Source organism: Coenobita brevimanus, chromosome 23, assembly GCF_032717465.1.
Source record: "Coenobita brevimanus isolate Jiangsu-jjx chromosome 23, ASM3271746v2, whole genome shotgun sequence".
In the NCBI taxonomy this organism is placed as follows: Eukaryota; Metazoa; Arthropoda; class Malacostraca; order Decapoda; family Coenobitidae; genus Coenobita; species Coenobita brevimanus.
Window position 1 is genome coordinate 54,742,926 of NC_136976.1, and position 18,868 is coordinate 54,761,793.

At 40.5% G+C, this 18,868-nt stretch overlaps 1 protein-coding gene across 5 annotated transcripts in view; it reads right to left on the bottom strand.

The window, feature by feature from the left end:
* Positions 1-852: 852 nt before the first annotated feature.
* The window catches only part of LOC145392977 (uncharacterized), a 101,731-nt gene continuing 83,715 nt past the window's right edge, over positions 853-18,868 (bottom strand). For 3 of the 5 annotated variants that reach the window (XM_080267274.1, XM_080267275.1, XM_080267271.1), the window contains exons 6-7: positions 15,972-16,082; positions 853-1,221 (exon numbers count right to left, since the gene is read on the bottom strand). In XM_080267274.1, coding sequence (XP_080123400.1) covers positions 1,033-1,221; positions 15,972-16,082 — 300 coding nt within the window. In that variant the 3' untranslated portion in view covers positions 853-1,032. The remainder of the gene's footprint in view (positions 1,222-15,971; positions 16,083-18,868) is intronic. The other 2 variants (XM_080267272.1, XM_080267273.1) reach the window with 1 other exon arrangement.

An 18,868-nucleotide genomic window follows, 5' to 3' on the forward strand; every position in this document is an offset into this window, starting at 1 on the left:
ACCTTAGGAGACAGGACAGACAAAATTCCTGAAACTACTTAAGGTTAGCAGCGATGGCTGGGACGTCTGCTCTCTGGCTGTTCGTTCGTGTGTGTGTGTGTGTGTGTGTGTGTGTGTGTGTGTGTGTGTGTGTGTAAAATACCATAGCTATATAACTACAAGATTTTCACTCCTGGCTATTTGTCCCTTTTAACTATCTGCAAGAGCTCATAACTAACCATAAACCTATTAGACCTTATTCATCTTCTTCACTCCCTCATTTTTGTCTTGCACAACATTTTCACATCACACTTAATTTCTTGAAGACCTACACTACCTCTAGTCTTTTACATTCATTCACACCTCTAATATTCCAAACAGCTACACACATCTGCTCCAACATACTGGACCCTAGTCAAGCATGGGACCCTGACCCAAATCTTAGCTTCTTTAGACTTTTGACAAGTCTCATTTCAATCTTTAGAAACATTAATTCTCAGAACCTGCAGCTTATATTCGGTACCTATATACTGTATTTATGATCCCAATAACCAGTCTGGATAAATCACATTCACTACAATAAAACACGAAGCACGGTATCAACAACATGCTTCACATCTGAAACAGCCCATATGTCAACATTCATCACCAGCTTCATGTGCATATCTGTAGTTTTTACATAGTTCTTTCACCATCCCATCTAAATTTATGCTATCACATGCTTGTCAAACTCCAACACTGAAAATGAATCATTCATTCAAATATCCACTGGCTCTTACAAATGATAAACTACTGTCATAAAACTTTTAGTCTTAAACATTTTTCTTTTCACATCTCATCCTAATACAATAAATATCATGTGTAAATATCACATGAGAGTCCACTTCATTTAGATGCTGCTTCAAATGGCATTGTAAACCACAAGGTTGCAGCTAGTAAGAGTGAACAGAAAAAATTAAGATACTGGGGAAGAATAAAATGCAAACAAAAAGAAATGAAAATATAGTAATGAAGTTACAAAATACCTTTGTACAACATACATAAATGTTAATTTCACTTGGTTTTCTTTAGGCTACCAAAAGCATCAATGGTGGTCTTTGTCCCTGATGGCACTGCAGTGAGGGTTGGGGGTGCTACTAAAGGCTTAATAACATTGGTGCTTGGCCCACATTGATCAAATCTTGATTTCCGTTTCTTGGACTCCTCCTCGACAGGTTTCTTTGTGCCAGAAATAATGTCAACCTGCAGATATAAAATGTACAGTATTAGGCCACACTGATAAAAGATCTTGGTGATGGAAGCTAACAGATTTAACTGCGGTCGTTCTGGGAAAAAATATAGTACCATATACAGTTCTTTCTATCTATTTATCTATAGCCAGATGTCATGATCCCATAAAGGGTGGCCATTTGCCTTCTGAGCTGGTTGTTTTCCAGGGAGGGCTACTAAACCTCTGCCAACCCACTTGTTGACACGTAGGGAAGATATATGAGTTGGTTATATGGTTACCACCCAGCATTGTAAAATGGTTTCCTGGCTTACAAGAAACTATTAGGCCTGTCACTCAATGTAAAGCCACCTCAAAAGGAAAGAACAGTTATAAAAATTGACTGGAAAGATGGGAGAAACAGGAAGAGAGGAGAGCACACACAGAAAAAGAATGACAAAGGTGAAGGAAGAAGGTGGCAGGACTACATCAAGTGAGTGGATGATGGTCACCACCACCTGCTGCCTAGGTTACTATGAGTATATAGTATATCTTAAATCTTTTAACCCTTATGTTACCATTCAACGAAAGCCATGTCCAACCGAGAGCGAGTACTCGAGAGGTGGGCCTTGGCACACGGCCACACAGAGACACCCCCTCCCCCTCATCGTGCTATTCCTGCACACTCGGTAGTTCAAAAACAATTTATCCTCACATTCCTGTCACTTCTTATTGCTCTTCTTTCCTTTACAGGTGGCTTTACATTGAGTGACAAGCCAAATGGTTTCCTGTAAGCCAAGAAACCATTTACAACGCTGGGTGGTAACCATATAACCAACCCATACGTGCTCCCTACGTGTCAACAAGTGGGTTGCTGCAGGGTTAGTGTCCCTCCCCGTAAAACCAATAACTCAAAGTCAAGTGGCCACCCCTTACAGGATAATGGTGTCTGACAATAGATAGATAGATAGACTCTTATTTAGGCTTCGATAATCTTTTTTTTTTTTTTCCCCACTGTAATCCTGAATAAATGTACTTGCTTATGGTGTAAAAAAAAGATCAGCGGAATGTAAATTATGCCTTAATTTTTTTTTTTTTTTACTTGTTTTTCATTTTTTCACAATGAAATATAATTTTTATGGAAAATATTACTGAGAAAAAGTTATAAAGAATTTATCTGGCTACATTTCGGTGTAGAATTACTGTACGTCAATTAGGGATGATATTATGAAATGCAAAAGGAAATTATCTTACCCTCCAGCAAGGCTTGTAGCACACTGACTGGGGCAGTGGGGCAATGCTGGATGCAGAGTAGGTTGAGCGCAGTGGATGGATACACGGTGACACAAGTAGTTCTTTGTTCTCGCTCAGAAATCAATCCATAACCAAAAAAATAGGGGCCATTTCGTTTGACGCAATCAGTGTCGAATGCAACGAGCGGTTGAAATGTGCACAGACGCAGCCTGTGTCAAATGGTAATGAGTGCATGAAATTTGCACTGCACTCATAAACACCAAAGGGTTAAATATCGCTGGTGACATCGCAGTGATTCCTGAGTGATGGAAGCTAACAGATTTAACTGCAGTCATTCTACAAAAAAGAAAGTACAGTACAGTTACAGTAATTCCTCAATTATCCGGACATCCATTATCTGAACGATCCATGACTCGGATGCTGTGATCTGGCTGTATTAAACCATTATATGTACATTCTTGTATTTTATCCGGATAAAAGGTTTGCGTCTGGGTGGAAATTATGTCCATGCAGACATTTTTGCCCACATGGAAGGGAATAGCCCGGTGGCGCTGCACAGTCTGGCTTGACAGTTCACCCAGCATCCGCTAGAGACCCCCTCGGTTGTTCCCAGTTCCCGCCCGGGAACTGTGTAGTGAACAGCCCTTCTTGGACAGTTGTTATGGTGATGCATGTGGTGGTTTTTTGGTTGTTTCCTACCTGCTTCAGGCTCATCACGGTACACCACTAGACCACACAGGATGTACAGTGCAATGCAACAGCTTTGTCAGCCGCAGTGCAACAGTCACAGTCAAGGAGTTAGCAGGTTATTCTGCACAATGCACTGTGAGGAATCGTGAGTGTTGACGATTTTAATTCTAGCTTACTGTACTGTACTATGATTTTATTCAGTTTTACCATAATTTTATTCCATTTTACCATTATGGTTTGTGTGCCCACTGCATTTTTCTTGTGCAGCCTTTTTTTTTTTTTTTTTTTTTTTTCCCCCCATGTCAATGCTTGGTATGACCCTGCAGTGTGACTGCTATGGTTGATGGGTCTGCTTGACCATGGTAATTTCTTGGCTGCAGTTTACAGGTCTACTTGACTAGACAGAGTAGTGTTAAACAACAGGAACAAGTGTTGTACTGTATGATGTACTGTAGTGGCCTTTTAAAATGGCTATAAGACTTAGGTTATGTACGAAGGGGGACCAGGGAAGAAGTCCACTATCCAGAAGGATCCACTTTCCGGACATGCCTTTGGCTCCATTACGTCAGATAATCGAGGGATTACTGTATTATGGGTACATAACATTTTTTTTAACTCTTTTAAGTACCACTGATGGCATCACAGTGACTCCTGAAAGGTGCTGATTTCCAACATAAAATGAAAGTGCTCTTTTTATATATAATTTTGTGCTGACCAAGTGGATCGCTGAATGAAGTTTCTTGATCAACCACTGAAACTGCATGAAACATATAAACATACTGAAAATTATATGCTTTATAGGCACAAACATTAGTGTATTTAAAAAATTATAAATACTTTCGTAAACACTGCTTAAAATCTGATATCCACAGCTTGCCAGAAGTACAGGTGTTTAAGTTTAACACAAATACACAGTTACAACCATTTTGCTTCTCATATACTGTACAGAAGTGTAGTAAAAAAAAATAATAAAAAAAATTGTGCTATCAAAGCAATATGAGGGCATAGCAGAGGTATGCTTCATTCTGTGCATACAAAAAGTAAATATTTTACTTTAACAACTCAGGTAAAAATTATAATTTTAATGCAATACAGTATAAAGGAACAGAATTTCAATATACTGTAAAACTCCTGTAATCCGAATCACAGGGGACCGAGGATCGTTCGGACCAGCCTATTGGTTTTTTCGGACTATTCAGAGGGCCCCCTGAAAACATTAGAAAATATGTACATCATCATTAAATAAACAATTAATGATATGGGTTTTTTGCTTTAGACACTAAAAATGCATGGAAGTGTAGATGAATAGTTCCAGGCAGGGGCATCCAAGTCAAAGGGCAAATCCAAGCCAGATAAAGGTCAGAAAAATTTGAAAAATCCCAGATGAATTCGAATAAAGCCAAGAAAAATTTGAAAAATTTTGCCCTGATGAATTTGGAGTATCTTACTGGTGGCCGGATTAAAGGACTTTTACTGTATATCATTTAAATAATGCATGTTTTTCAACTATTAATGTAAAAAAAAAAAATTATGTTTGATATTCAGTTACTACTGGATTCTAACATTATTCTATCATTCTGGATATTGCAAAGTCTACAGCAAGGGATCACACACAAAGCTTGTTTGGCTGGCCACTGAGTAGCAAGCTGGAGAGCAAAATGACAATAAACAGGATATTATGGAAATGCTGCTGACCATGACTCATGTAGTTTGTAATGACAAACTTATATGGATTTTTTGCAATCCATAGAGGGCTTGAATGCCAAACACACTTTTACAAATCAGTTCAACTTCACAGATTATGTGCGAAACAGATGATGGGGGATACATCAGTTGACCCATTCAAAAACACATTGATTTTTCCAAATTTACAGCAAAATAGGGTAAATTTTTACTTTAGTCCCACCCTGCCATATTTTCTCAAGAGTTTCAGAATGCAATGTTTTATAGTGTTTCTCATGTGAATCTCATAGTCATTTCTGTCGCAAATCACTCGTTTTCCGTAAACCCCCCCCCCCTGTACCAAGGTTATTGGGGGAATATGACGAAAACGAGTAATTTTCACTGAAAATTACCACCAGAATCACATGAATAACACTAAAACATTGCATTCTGAAACTCCTGAGAAAGAATAATGGGGGACCTGTGGGAAAGCATGGTTTTGGGTGGGGGAAACACGGAAAATCGAGTGATTTCCGACTGGAACTGGTATCCAAATCAAACGAAAAACACTAAAATCCTTCGGAAAAATATAATTTTCAGCTCCTTGAGTTCGTGTTTCCTAACTGGGGGGCTTTGCCCCCCAGACCCCCCAGCCCTGGCCGTGTTTCCTAACTGGGAGGCTTCGCCCCCCAGACCCCCCATGACATTAACCTAACCTAACCTAACCTATCCTAGGGGAATGCTTACCTAGAGATCAGAAACGGTGAATTTGCACAGCACCTTCCCCTTACTCTTCCTACTTTTTTTTTTTCCACCGGCCACAGTACCACTGATGTCTGTCTTCCCGATATTTGCAGGGCAAATCACACTCTTTACACTGCACTGCACTTGGCAAAACCCCGTGTTTTCTTAGAAGTTCAATAGATGTTTCGTTATTAATATGATAAGTAACCCCTCCAATATCCGGATCAATAGAGCCATCGGTAGGTTCGGATATTGGTTTTGTCCGGATATTGGGCCCCAGCTTATGGACTTGTACTTACGGACCCTAACACAGAGAAACACCTATACAACTCCCTCCGGACATGCATAGCACCTATTTAACACCCAAATCACACCAATAAGGCACATAAATGACTGAAATAAATGCAATAGAAACATAAAATGTGGGTTTAGAAGTATGTTCATACATTAATAAACATTCTGGTACTTATGGACTCTAACCGAACCTAACCTAACCGAACTCTGAAAAACACATTCCTACTGCACATGCATGAGGTAAGTTTAGTATGGAAAGAAGTACAGTATGACACTTTCTGGTAAGTATAGTATGGGAAAAAATACAATATGAAACATTCTGGTAAATATAGTATGGGAAATAGTACAACATGAAACATTTTAGCTACTTACAGCAAGTCCCTGGCCACCTCGATGAATAACCGCCTCCTCTCGGACTCTGACAGTAAGAACGATTTCCTGAAGCACTTGCACTACACTCTTCCTGAAGTCTTGCACTGAACTTAGTCAATAACACACAGAAGTCCGTTCTTTTCACAGTGTTCACTTTAGTCCAAATAATGTTCCATTAAATCTAAGTGTTGCACATTAACTTTTCCCAAGTTTTTTTAAGTTTCCAAAGCCAAAACAAAGAAGGTTAGTTACGTTAAATTTCTTTTCTACTTAGTCTTTTCTCCCAACTTGAAAACCTTAACACAACACACCGTTTTTTTCACTGCACAACACTCAAAATTCCCGTGTGGTCTAGTGGAGAAGTTCTTGCTGTTTATTCAGTCAGAGCCCGAGAGTATCACTGGCAGGCGTCCAAGGAGTGCATCGGTGGCTCGTGGTGATGGCGTACCGACTACAGAAGACTCTGAAGACAGCCGCAAACTCACGTCGAGCGGTGACTCCACTGTAGCTGATGTGCTGGGCTGTGGCTCGGAGCATGAGGGCCTGTCTTGGGGAGGCAATGGAGTGGAACCAGGGCTTGGCACAGCGGGGGTCACGGGCCTGAAAAAACTGTCAATCGTTGACTGACGCAAGGACCGACGATTCTGGCGATTGATGATGCGCTGCCGGAAAGCACGCACTTCCTCCACGAGTCCCAAGGGCCCCATCTCCCTGTCGCAGTCCGGGTGTTCCAGGTAGTCTAGGACGAACTCTAGATGTTCCCGGAGTGTGCTCAGCTTGGGGATGGCTGGAGTAGCGTCCTGCTGGGCGGAGTCTGCATCATCATCGCCTTCGTCGTCGGAATCTTCAAGTTCGGGACTGACACCAGCAACCGAAGACGCGATCTCGATATCAGACAACGTCTGATACCCAGGATCGCCCTCGTCGTCGTCCAACCACTCACGAACATCGTCCACATCAACATCGTCGCCGTGCGTACGTAGCCGTGCATGGAAGTCATCCACGTCAAACCCTAGGAAATCGTACTCCACATCTGTTCCGAGAAGCAGACGAGACCAACCATTTTCAAGAGTTTTCACAGGGACTTCCTTCCATGCACTAGCCCAGTTGTACAGCGCAGACTTGATGTTGTAGCGGCGAAGGTTTTCCAAAGTCCGCTTGCCTCGAGTGTCACGTCCTTCCCTGCGCTCGTCCTCGTCCTCGAGAACCACCATCACCTCGTCCAGGAAGTTCCGATGGTACTGGCGCTTTGTTGCCACGATCACTCCTTGGTCCATTGGTTGAATGAGAGCAGTCGTATTAGGTGGCAGAAACATGCACCTAATACGGCCATTCTCAGCAACCAAGTCCTTGTCGCACGGGTGGGCAGGTGCATTGTCGAGGAGAAGGAGAGCCTTTACCTGGTCGCGAGGAATTCCCAGTGTCTTCGTCTGGTAATGTATGACCTCCTTGACGAAGTGATGGTGAAACCAGTCTTTGAAAATCACAGCTGTGAAAATGCTTTCAAAGAATGGTACCATACGACAGGAAGGACATCCATCACCCCACGAAGGCACCGAGGCTGCTTTGCACGGCCAACAATAACGGGCTTAAGCCAGTGCATGCCGTTAGCATTGGCACAACACAAAGCAGATATCCGTTCCTTAGAAAGCTTGCGGCCAGGTACACGCTTCTCCGTCTCATCGGCGAGAGTGTTCGTTGGCACCGAGCGATAGAATAGGCCAGTTTCGTCAGCGTTATAGACTTGACCGAGAGTGAGGCCCTCCCTGTCGATCAAGCCTTTCACCTTGTGCCGAAACTCGTCCACTCCATCCTCGTTAGTGTCCAATGCTTCGCCATGTGCTTTACGGTTAGTAAGGCCATGTCGCAACTTGAACGCGAAGAGCCAACCCTCGGATGCCTTGAAGTCTAGGGCGTCGTGAAGCCTTGCAAACTTCTCAGCAGCAGCCTTCAGCTCCGTTCCACGTACCATCACACCAGCTGCACGTTGCTGTCGATACCAAATCAACGTGGAGCGGTCGATCTCTGCATACTTGGGGGTAAACATAACCTTCCTCTCCACGTTGCGTTTGCTTCTCGACGAGAAGTCAGCCGTGTACTGCATGAGCTTGTCTCGGGAACGCTTGATATCGAACAAAGTCGACCGGGCCAGGTTGAACTCGTGGAGAATGCGAGAGGAAGACCAACCCGCATCAACCTTCTCCAATATCTCCCGTTTCTTCTCCAGAGTCAACACCACTCTCTTCCTTTTCTCAGGAGGCGGGGCCATCATCACACACACTAAGAGTAGGGCAGAGAGCAGCAGGAGGCCTTGCAGCAAGTACGGCACCACCACAAAAGCGAGCATGTGGGCAGCCATGGCGAAGAGCGTAGGTCTTGTCGCGGTGAGAGACAGGCGGGAAGTGGGGACGATGCAGCGGCGCTCTATCGGAGGAATGACGAACCAAAACAATGCTCTCACGCGGTGCGCGCGGCAAGTTCAAATTACGGACGGCAAAAAAATCGATTTTTTCCCCAATTTTTTTGGATTTTCGGACCATTTTGGGAATGTTTGATCCCAGGACGATAAGGTTCGGTTAGTGGGGATGTTCGGTTATTGGGCGTCCGGATATTAGAGTGATTACTGTACTTGCTAATCTGCCAGTAGTCCGTCTTACACCCGATACAAGCTTTGAAATCGACAACACGTTCTTCAGCACCGGAGGCCATGACTGTGACTGACTTTCAAATCTCGGGCGTACTTGCGTCACCCACAAATACTTCAAGCTGATTGGCTGGTTTTACTTACGACTGTTGTGATTGGCTGGTTTCAAAAGTCCCTCTTTCTTTGCGACGCCTGATTGGCTCCTGGATCCTTCAAATAATTAAGAAAACTAACATATATCTCGGAAAGTATTTATTTGCGACGGATGTTTACTGAGAAGAAAATGATGTACTCAATACACCCGACATATAGAGGTAAGTCCCATTATCCAGCGACATGGTGGGATTAAAGTAAAATAATACCCAAAATAGATCATATCATAATAGGGTATGATATCATAACAGGCTGCATTTTTCTGTACACCAATATGTTCAGGATCCTATACTTTATACAGTAGGTGGAAAATACCAAAAAAACAAGAGAGTATGTGCCTGGCACCACCCAACTTATGTGGATTCTTTTATGTTTACCATTCCAGGGTTGCTGGATGCCAACAGTAAGATATACAAACCTGAGCTTGTAGCTCAAGTCTCAGTGACAAATGAATTAACTCTTGTGGTCTAACAGTTTTTCTATGGCTATGGGCTACTTTCAAGCAAAGTTAATGAAACAAATTTTCTGTCTTGACATTAATCGAGCAAGGTACTTGGAGGGTTAAAATACAGGTTACTCCTTATATATGGATATATATATATATATATATATATATATATATATATATATATATATATATATATATATATATGGATATATATATATATATATATATATATATATATATTGTATATATATATATATGTATATATATATATATATATATATATATATATATATATATATATATATATATATCCAGGAAACTTTTGGATTTAGATTATGCAGATGATATAGTTTTGATTTGTGATGGGCCAGAAGAGATGCAGAGAGTGTTCGACTGTTTGGTGAGTGAAGGTCGCAAGGTGGGTTTGGTTATTAATTGTGGAAAAACTGAAATAATCAATATGAATATGGAAAATGCGCAGGAATGTGTAATTGGAGGTATGGTTGTAAAGCAAGTTGATAGGTTTAAATATTTAGGTACTTATTTAGCCAAGGATGGTTCTTTGAACTTTGATTTCCAGGAAAGGTTAAAGAAGGCTAATCAGGCAATGGGAATGCTTAAAAATATTTAGAATAATAACAATTTTTCTGTGCATACAAAAATCAAACTTTATAAGGTAATGGTTAGGAGTATCTTAATTTATGGACACGAGTCTTGGTACAGCACAGTGACTATGGAAAATAAATTCTTGGTGTTTGAAAACAAAGCACTTAGAAGAATATTAGGAGTTAAGTGGTGGGAAAGGATACCAAATAGTAGAATTAGAGAAATAACGGGAGTGCAGCCGGTCGATGAATATGTTAGGTTCTCACGATGGAAGTGGCTAGGACATGTGTATAGGAGACAGGGAATAGTACGAGGTACACCAGGGTGGGTGGCACTTGGTAGGAGAGGTAGAGGAAGGCCAAAAGAGACGTGGGTGAGGACAATGAGACGGGAAGCTGGAGATGAGTGTTGGGGAGATCTTGAGGAGTTAGCACAAGACAGGATGTGGTGGTGTGAGTTCATCGAGGCCCTGTGCATCCCCGAGGGTGCCACAGGAAATGATTGATTGATTGATTGATATATATCCATCCATCCATCCATCCATCATCCAAACCTAAGTTGCCCCATGAGGAGCATACAACAGTTTGTATCTTGGGACCCATCTCCAATGATTCACTAAGGCAGAGGAGGGTGTGAAAACGAGAGCTTTGAAATTACCAAAGGCCAGGCAGGACAAGAAAATCTGACGTGCTTTCCCATTCACAGTCAGGCAGGCACTGAGCTCATATACGCACAGCACATGCTGGTAAGCCTGTAAAGTCGCTAGAAACCACCAGAAAAAAATCCACCAATATTTTCCTACAATATTTCTTGGACCCTACCAAATATATGGTGCGAATTAGAGGGTCCAGACTTCCATTGCGCCGACTGTATGTATATGTATATATATATATATTTATATCTATATATCTATCTATATATATATATATATATATATATATATATATATATAATGTATATGTATATATTACACACACACACACACACATGTATAGAGTGTAAATGTTTTCAAGTAAAAATTCTTCAAAGAAATTAGTATACAACACCTGTCTAATATAATTTCCAATAATACAATTTTCACTATGAAGCTCTTAATTAACACAGGCACACTCAGCATGCTGCTGCTCAAAAATGCATCTTACTGTTACATACATAAAGATACATGCAGTGACATCAAACACACTTTCACAGATATCTGCAGTCTTCCCTATATTCATCATCATCATCGTCATCATCATCATCATCCAGACTACTTTTCCCACCTAAAGTGATCAAGGAAAACCTGATAGAAGGAGAAATTAACCCAAAATCTGTTCACTGAATGGGTCACTCAATTTCACTCATTATTCAAGCCCCAGAATCCTGACTATATCTTCTTGGCATAAACATACCTCACGGGCCTATACTGTACATACACACTTACACACTTCATACCAAGTGTCACCAAGTGCCAATCTGATGACATCACTCCTCCACGAAGGAACTGGGGTGCCAAACCTTGTCATACACTCCTTTTGTAAAGAATTCTTCCAACCACCTTGACACAGTTAGTTCCCTGATCTCCCCTCCCTCCACACCATATGTGAGAAAGGATGCTTTCTCGCAGGAACACCATCCTAACCTGACGTGACTTCCACTAACAATGGTAATTTTTACTATCTTAACAATGTCAAGTAAGGAATTACTATGTTTCCATCAGCTGATAGTTTTTCTGTCTGAAATAAACAACTCTTTGGATTTTCCACTAGTACGTATGTTGTTGCTGAAACAGTATTTACCGTATTTCGCGGCATATAAGACGCACTTTTTTGTCTCAAAGTTACCTTAAAATATCCCCATGCGTCCTGCACGTTAGACTAAGGCAGGTTAGTTAGGCTTCACTGAGAAGAAACTCTTATAAAGATGATCATCTCAATGCTTAGCAACCACAGGTGTCTTCTACAGTACGCAGACTTGATTTTATTCTTAAAAATAATATACACTAGTGTGTATATGCAGCAGATTTCAGAAACACCCGAGATCAGAAACACATAAAACTTTCGCGGGTTTGTTTACAGCTCAACTGGCTAACATCGTGAAGATATTTAGCGGTTTAGCAATTTAACAGTTTAGCATCCGCACTATTCCAGCAAGCTAACGTACATGATCACTGGTGAACTGTCTGCTAACCTTCTGAAAGGCAATCATGACCACTTTGCTTGCCATCCATTCACTGTCGAGCAAAGCAATCATACTGGAGAGATGCTGGCTAGTGAAACTGCCAAGTCATCAAAACAGACTTTAAATCACGTATGGAAATACAGTAACCCTAATTAGGTCAGTTACTTTTGTGACATTTTGTGAGTGTATATATGCAGCAGATATTAAAACACGCAAGTTAAAAAACACAAAGCATTCACGGTTTGTTTTCAGCTCAACTGGCCAATACCGTCAAGGAGTTTAGCGGTTTAGCAACTTAGCAGTTTAGTGGCTAGCGTACACCCTACTCTAGCAAGCTAACGTGCTCACTGGTGAACTGTCTGCTAACCTTCTGAAAGGCAATCATGACCACTTTGCTTGCCATCCATTAACTAACTAGCAAAGCAATCATGCTGGAGAGATGCTGGCTAGTGAAACTGCCAAGTCACCAAAACATACTTTCGTCACGTATGGAAATTCAGTAACCCTAATTAGGTCAGTTACTTTTGTGACATTTTGTGAGTGTATATATGCAGCAGATATTAAAACATGCAAGTTCAAAAACACAAAGCATTCACGGGATTGTTTTCAGCTCAACTGGCCAATACCGTCAAAGGGTTTAGCGGTTTAGCAACTTAGCAGTTTAGTGTCTAGCGTACACCCTACTCTAGCAAGCTAGCAGTTACAGCTTCACTTTTCAGCCAAGTGAAGTACTTTAGCAATGTCTGTGCAACTCAGGGCACACCCAGTTACAGTATTTTGTTATGAAAATAGGATAAAATTCACTGAGTAGCATAACTGATGCAATATCTGAAATAGCAGTGCCTGACGGGCATTCATATCAGCGTCCGCCATTTCTGCTGTATTCTTAGCAGACGAAGCGATCAGAATGATTGACAACGTTCACTCTCTGCATCTCTGCTGCCTAAGCAAAGCTCTCATGATCGGCAATGGGGATCATTTAGGCCGTAACGTCCAAATTTGTTAGGTTAGGTTGTAAAACCGTTTGCCATTTTGGACGTTACGCCCAGCGACCAGAATCTAAGGTGTAGGTGAGAGTTTGGTGTGGGTGTAGTTAAGGAAGTAGAAGTGGGAAGAGTCAGACTAGGGAACTGATAATCCGCTTATTATAATCCCTTCAGCCCAGCAATGTATTTTATAGTGTAGTTTATTCATGCTCGCCATATGATTTTATTCAGTTCAGGAAACATGTACTGAGGAGGTTAATGTGGGCTGTATCAAATGCCCCAAGTCTGAATATCGCCTGTGCTCAGTTAAAACGGTTGCCAAGTTAAAATCGTATGAAGTGTGGTATAAGCAATTCAATGGATGGTACTGAGGACCATTTACTGTATGAAAGTGACAGTGAAACAGTGATGATGACCGTGGTGATGACTTCCAGTGATGCTTCAGGACTTGGGGGAAGTAGTGATGAATTCTCAGGATTTGAAAGGCAGTGAAATTTTCACCATGTCAGTAATATGAAGTGAATATAGGTTTTAGGTGATCATGACAGATGCAACCATGGAAAATTTAGGATCAATGGTGCTGTACACCTTTAGTCTTGCACTTGGCGATGTTTGGATGAATAAATTGTTTGAGATGTTTCATGTCCTTAAGTGATGATATTTATATTGAACAACCAAATACATTTTGATGTTTTTGGCATATAATAAAGCCACTGGGTACTCCAAAACTGACTGATGTAAATGTTTCAGAGGTGAGCGAATGTTGCATGTGGTGTGTACGTGTGCGTGTGTGTGTGTGTGTGTACCATAGCGACTAGGAGGCAGCAGTGTTAAGACCAAAAATGGATGTTTTCACAGTACTCGAATGTTTTGAGATGGATGTCTGTTTTTAGCAAATTCTGGTAAGAGAAATATGCATTTTTAATCGTTGATGCTGGAAGGAAAACAGTTGACAGTAAAGGGAGTGATACTGGGAGAAGAGGGTTGAGCCAGTTGTCTAAGCGCTTGGGATGCAGCAGTGTTGCTAAGAGATAGTTTCACCATTCTCGACATGTTTTGAGATGAATGTCTGTTTTTAGTAAATTGTGATCAGTGAAGAACGTATTTTTAACTGTTGATGCTGCAAAGGGAAACATCGCTGACAGTGAGGAAGTGATACTGAGAGGAAGGGGTAGAGACTGCTGTCTAGCGACTGGGAGGCAGCAGTGTTACTAAGGTGTAGCAATGGATGTTTTCACCATAGTATGTTTTGAAATGAATGTTTATAGTAAATTATGATCAGTGAAGCATACATTTTTAATTGTTGATGCTGCAAGGCAAACATAGCTGACAGTGAAGGAGTGATACTGAGAGAAGAGAGTAAAAACAGCTGTCTATCCTGTTCCCAAGCAGCCTTGCTAAATTGAACTTTGGTTGTAAAACATTGTAATTTGTGTATTTACAAGTGCTATCTTTTTATATTATTTGTGGAGGTAATTACAGGTTAGTTAGAGTGCATGATTAATGATGGTAGTCGTCTGATATTGTGCTTGAGTCAAGGCAATGTGAGGAAATTCCGTAACAGGTGTATTGGAATATGACGGGGTTCTTTTAGGATAAATGAACTGATGTGAACATTCATTGTATTTTATGTTTTCGTCAGTGAATGAAAGAATAGAGTTTATTGACTTCATTTGTGGTTTTAAATTCATAGAATATTAAAAACAGTGTTTATATCAGTTTACTGATACATATTTATCAGCAAATTTGAGATTGCCTAGTGGTTTGAAGTCACGTTTTGTTAAGACGGGGTTTTGTTTTCTCTTTTCCTGTATCATTCTTTGTACATAAAAGAAGAAACTAAAGGATGATGAGCAGTACTGAATAGATTCTGAAAGGTGAGTGTTGTATCTAAGTGATAGTGGCTCATATCAGTCACGTTTTGTCAAGAAGGGGCATTGTTTTCTTTTCCTGTACCATTCTTTGTATATAAAAAAAGAAACCAAAGGCTGATGATCAGTAATGAATAGATTTTGAAAGGTGAGTGTGTATCTGTGTGGTAATGGCTCTTATCAAGAAACCTTACTGCAGTCTTGGTTGGGGCAAACTTTTTTTTCACAGAACTGCCCTGCCAGAATTAGGGTGCGTCTTTCACAATGCTGCGTCTTACATGCCGCGAAATACGGTAATACATATATATATATATATATATATATATATATATATATATATATATACAGTAATCACTCCAATATCCGACGTAATAGAGCCATAGGTAGGTCCGGATATTGGTTCTGTCCGGATATTGGGCCCCAGCTTATGGACTTGTACTTATGGATCCTAACTCAGAGAAACACCTATACAACTCCCTCTGGACATGCATAGCACCTATTTAAGACCCAAATCACACCAATAAGGCACATAAATGACTGAAATAAATGCAAAAGAAACATAAAATGAGGGTTTAGAAGTAGGTTCATACAATAATAAACATTCTGGTGACTGGCTCCTGGACTGGTACTTATGGACCCTGACCTAGCCTAACTCAGAAAAACACCTTCCTACTGCACATGCATAGCTCCTAACACCCTATTCACACCAATAAAGGACATTAAAGAGTGAAATGAGGTAAGTATAGTATGGAAAAAAAGTACAGTATGAAACATTCTTATGTCCGGATAGTGGGGATGTTCGGATATTGGGCGTCCGGATATTAGAGTGATTACTGTATATATATACCTTATTGGCAGCATTCATCTCGTAATGTATAATACAGTAGCTTGCATTACTTACTTTTGTTTTGTCCTTTCTTTCTTTTTCCCTCCTATCCATTTCTTCCTTTTGTACTCGGGCCAGTTCATCATAGTACGATTCTTTTCCCCAACAATGTGGATCGAACATATCCTAAAAAGAAAGTAAAAAGTGAGATAAACAATGAAATCTAAAGGAAAATAGATGATAGCTTAAAATACACATGCATGCACGCATGTGCTAAATATTAGAGAATCTTTAGTCAGGGATATAGCAGACAAGAAAAAATGTGTGATAATTTCAGGAGTAAATGAAAAATGTATGACAGTACGATCAGAAAGGGAAAGTGATGAACTGAGTAAGGTTAAAGAGATAGTATCAGTAGTTATGGAGGGTAACAATGAAGCTCAAGAAGAGATTGAAGAAGTGTTTCGGCTAGGAAAGTACGAGGAAGGAGGGGCAAGCCCACTTAAAGTTTAAGTCTCAGGTAATGGTAAATGAAATCATCAACAGAACACGGAAATTATCAAACAAAGAGGAGTTCAAGAATATTTTGATAAAGACGCAAATGAGGAAGAAAGAGCTAAAATATAGGAGCTAGTAAAGGAAGCAAAGGTAAAAAAACGAACAGAGAATGGAGGAAGAGTGGACAGTGTTCTATTGCAAAGTCAGTACCACTTGAGGAAGCGGTACCGACAAGAGAGAGGGAGAGAAGAGGGATAAAGAATAATGAAAAAAGTTGGAAAGTGGCATACAGTGTATTAATGCTGATGGCTTAATATTGGCAAGGTTATAAATCAACGATTTCTTGAGGGTACGTGAACCAGATATTACGTGCTTTGTAGAGACCAAATTAAGAAAATATATTGATATCCATATGGGAGATGGTACATACAAACTGTGAAGATGAGACAGAAAAGAAAAAATGGGAGGAGGAGTGATGATAGCAGTGAAAAACAACATAAATGTGGATAATGTGGAACTGGGAGAGGGTAGGGCTGAAATGATAAATATGAAATTTGAAAATCGAGAGAATGGCAAGAGAGACATCGCAGTAGTACATGTTCCCCCTAAGACAAGGGCATGGAATGACGATGAATACCAGGAGATGTTGTCATACATGGTTAGATATATAAAGAAAGTGACTGAGAAAAGCAACAACATAATTCTGATGGCTGGGAGGAGTGGGACTCAGGAGGCAGTGAAGATTCGTGGGGCACTATACTGTTACATACAGCAATGAATAATGTAATGACCCAGAGGGTCAAAGAAGAGACAAGATTCAGAGGTGATGACACACCAGCAAGACTAGTTTTACTGCTAACCAAAGAACATGACGTAATTGAATCTTTGAAATATCTGTGTCCTATAGGAAAAAGTGATCATGTGGTCATGGAGTTCCAGATGACAAGGTGGTGCCAAGAGATGAGCTTTACAGGGAGAGAAGATACAACTTTAGTAAAGCAAACTTTACAGGATTGAGGAAATTTTTCAAAAATGCAGACTGGACAAAATTCAGAGAAACAAGAGAGATGCAGAGGAAGTGGGATATCTTTCTAGACCTCTACAATTCAAGAGTGGAAAAACTTGTTCCAAGAGTATGTGGGAAAGAAAATGGGAAAAAGAATTGGCTTAACAGAAGGTGTATGACAGCAAAAAAAGAGAGGGGCATGGCATGGAACGACTGGAGAAAGTGAGGTAATAACAGAACAAAGGAAGAATATAGCAGAACTAGAAATGAATATACAAGAATGCACAGAGAGGACAAGAGGGACTTTGAAAAAGGGATAACTGACAAATGTAAGGAAGAACCCAAATTGTTTTATAGATCTGTTAATGGCAAATTGAAACAGAAAGATGGAATCACCAAATTGAAAGCAAAAGAGGAGGTCTATAAAGATGCAGCGATGCATGCTGAAATAATGAACAAATGTTTCCAATTGGTTTTCACTACAGAAAGGGATTTTGTGGAGGAGGAGGGACTGACTAGAAATGTAGTGATAAAAATAGTGCAGGAAGTGCATAAATTACTAGAAACTCAAGATGTAAAGAAAGTCCCAGGACCGGATGGAATCTCTAATTGGGTACTGAAGAAATGCAGAGAACAACTGGCGTAAAATATTCACAGTTTAATTGTGTGTTCTCTGGAAGAAGGGAAAGTGCACAGGGAATGGAAGAGGGCCAATGTGGTGCCAATTTATATCGGAGGAGACAAGGAAGAACACCTGAATTATAAACCAGTGTCCCGGACCAGCGCAGTCAAAAAATTGTGAGAGAATCCTGAAAGACTGAGGAATAAAATATCTGGAGGATATGAACATTTTGGCTGAAAGTCAGTTTGGATTCAGAAAGTGGAAGGTCATGTGTTTCCAATGTGATAGGCTTTTACTTACGAGCAATTGACATGCTACAGGAGAGGGACAGTTGGGTGGACTGGATGTATTTAGATTTGAAGAAAGCCTTTGACAAGTGACTAATGTAGAAATTGGAGCAAATAGGAGGACTGAAAGGAAATCTCCTGGAGTGGATGAGAGACTTCTTGAGACAGACAAATGAGGACAGTAATAAAGGACAGGATGTCTGAATGGAGGGAAGTAACAAGCAGAGTCCCACAGGGTTCAGTGTTAGCGCCAGTAATGTTCTTGCTTCACATAAACGATATGGTAGATGGCATGAACAGTTATGAAAGTCTGCTGATAATCCAGAGATCTTGAGGAAAGTAGAAGCTAAGGAAGACTGTAAAATGCTGCAAGAGGACCTGGATAGGATTCATGATTGAAGCTGCATGTGGGAAATGAAATTCAATGCAAAAAAATGTAAAATATTGGAAATGGGTAAAAGTACCAAGAGGCCATCACCGAATTATTTGATGGGTAATGACCAACAGGCCATCACTGAATTATTTGATGAGTAATGAACCAATCACAAAAGCGAGAGAC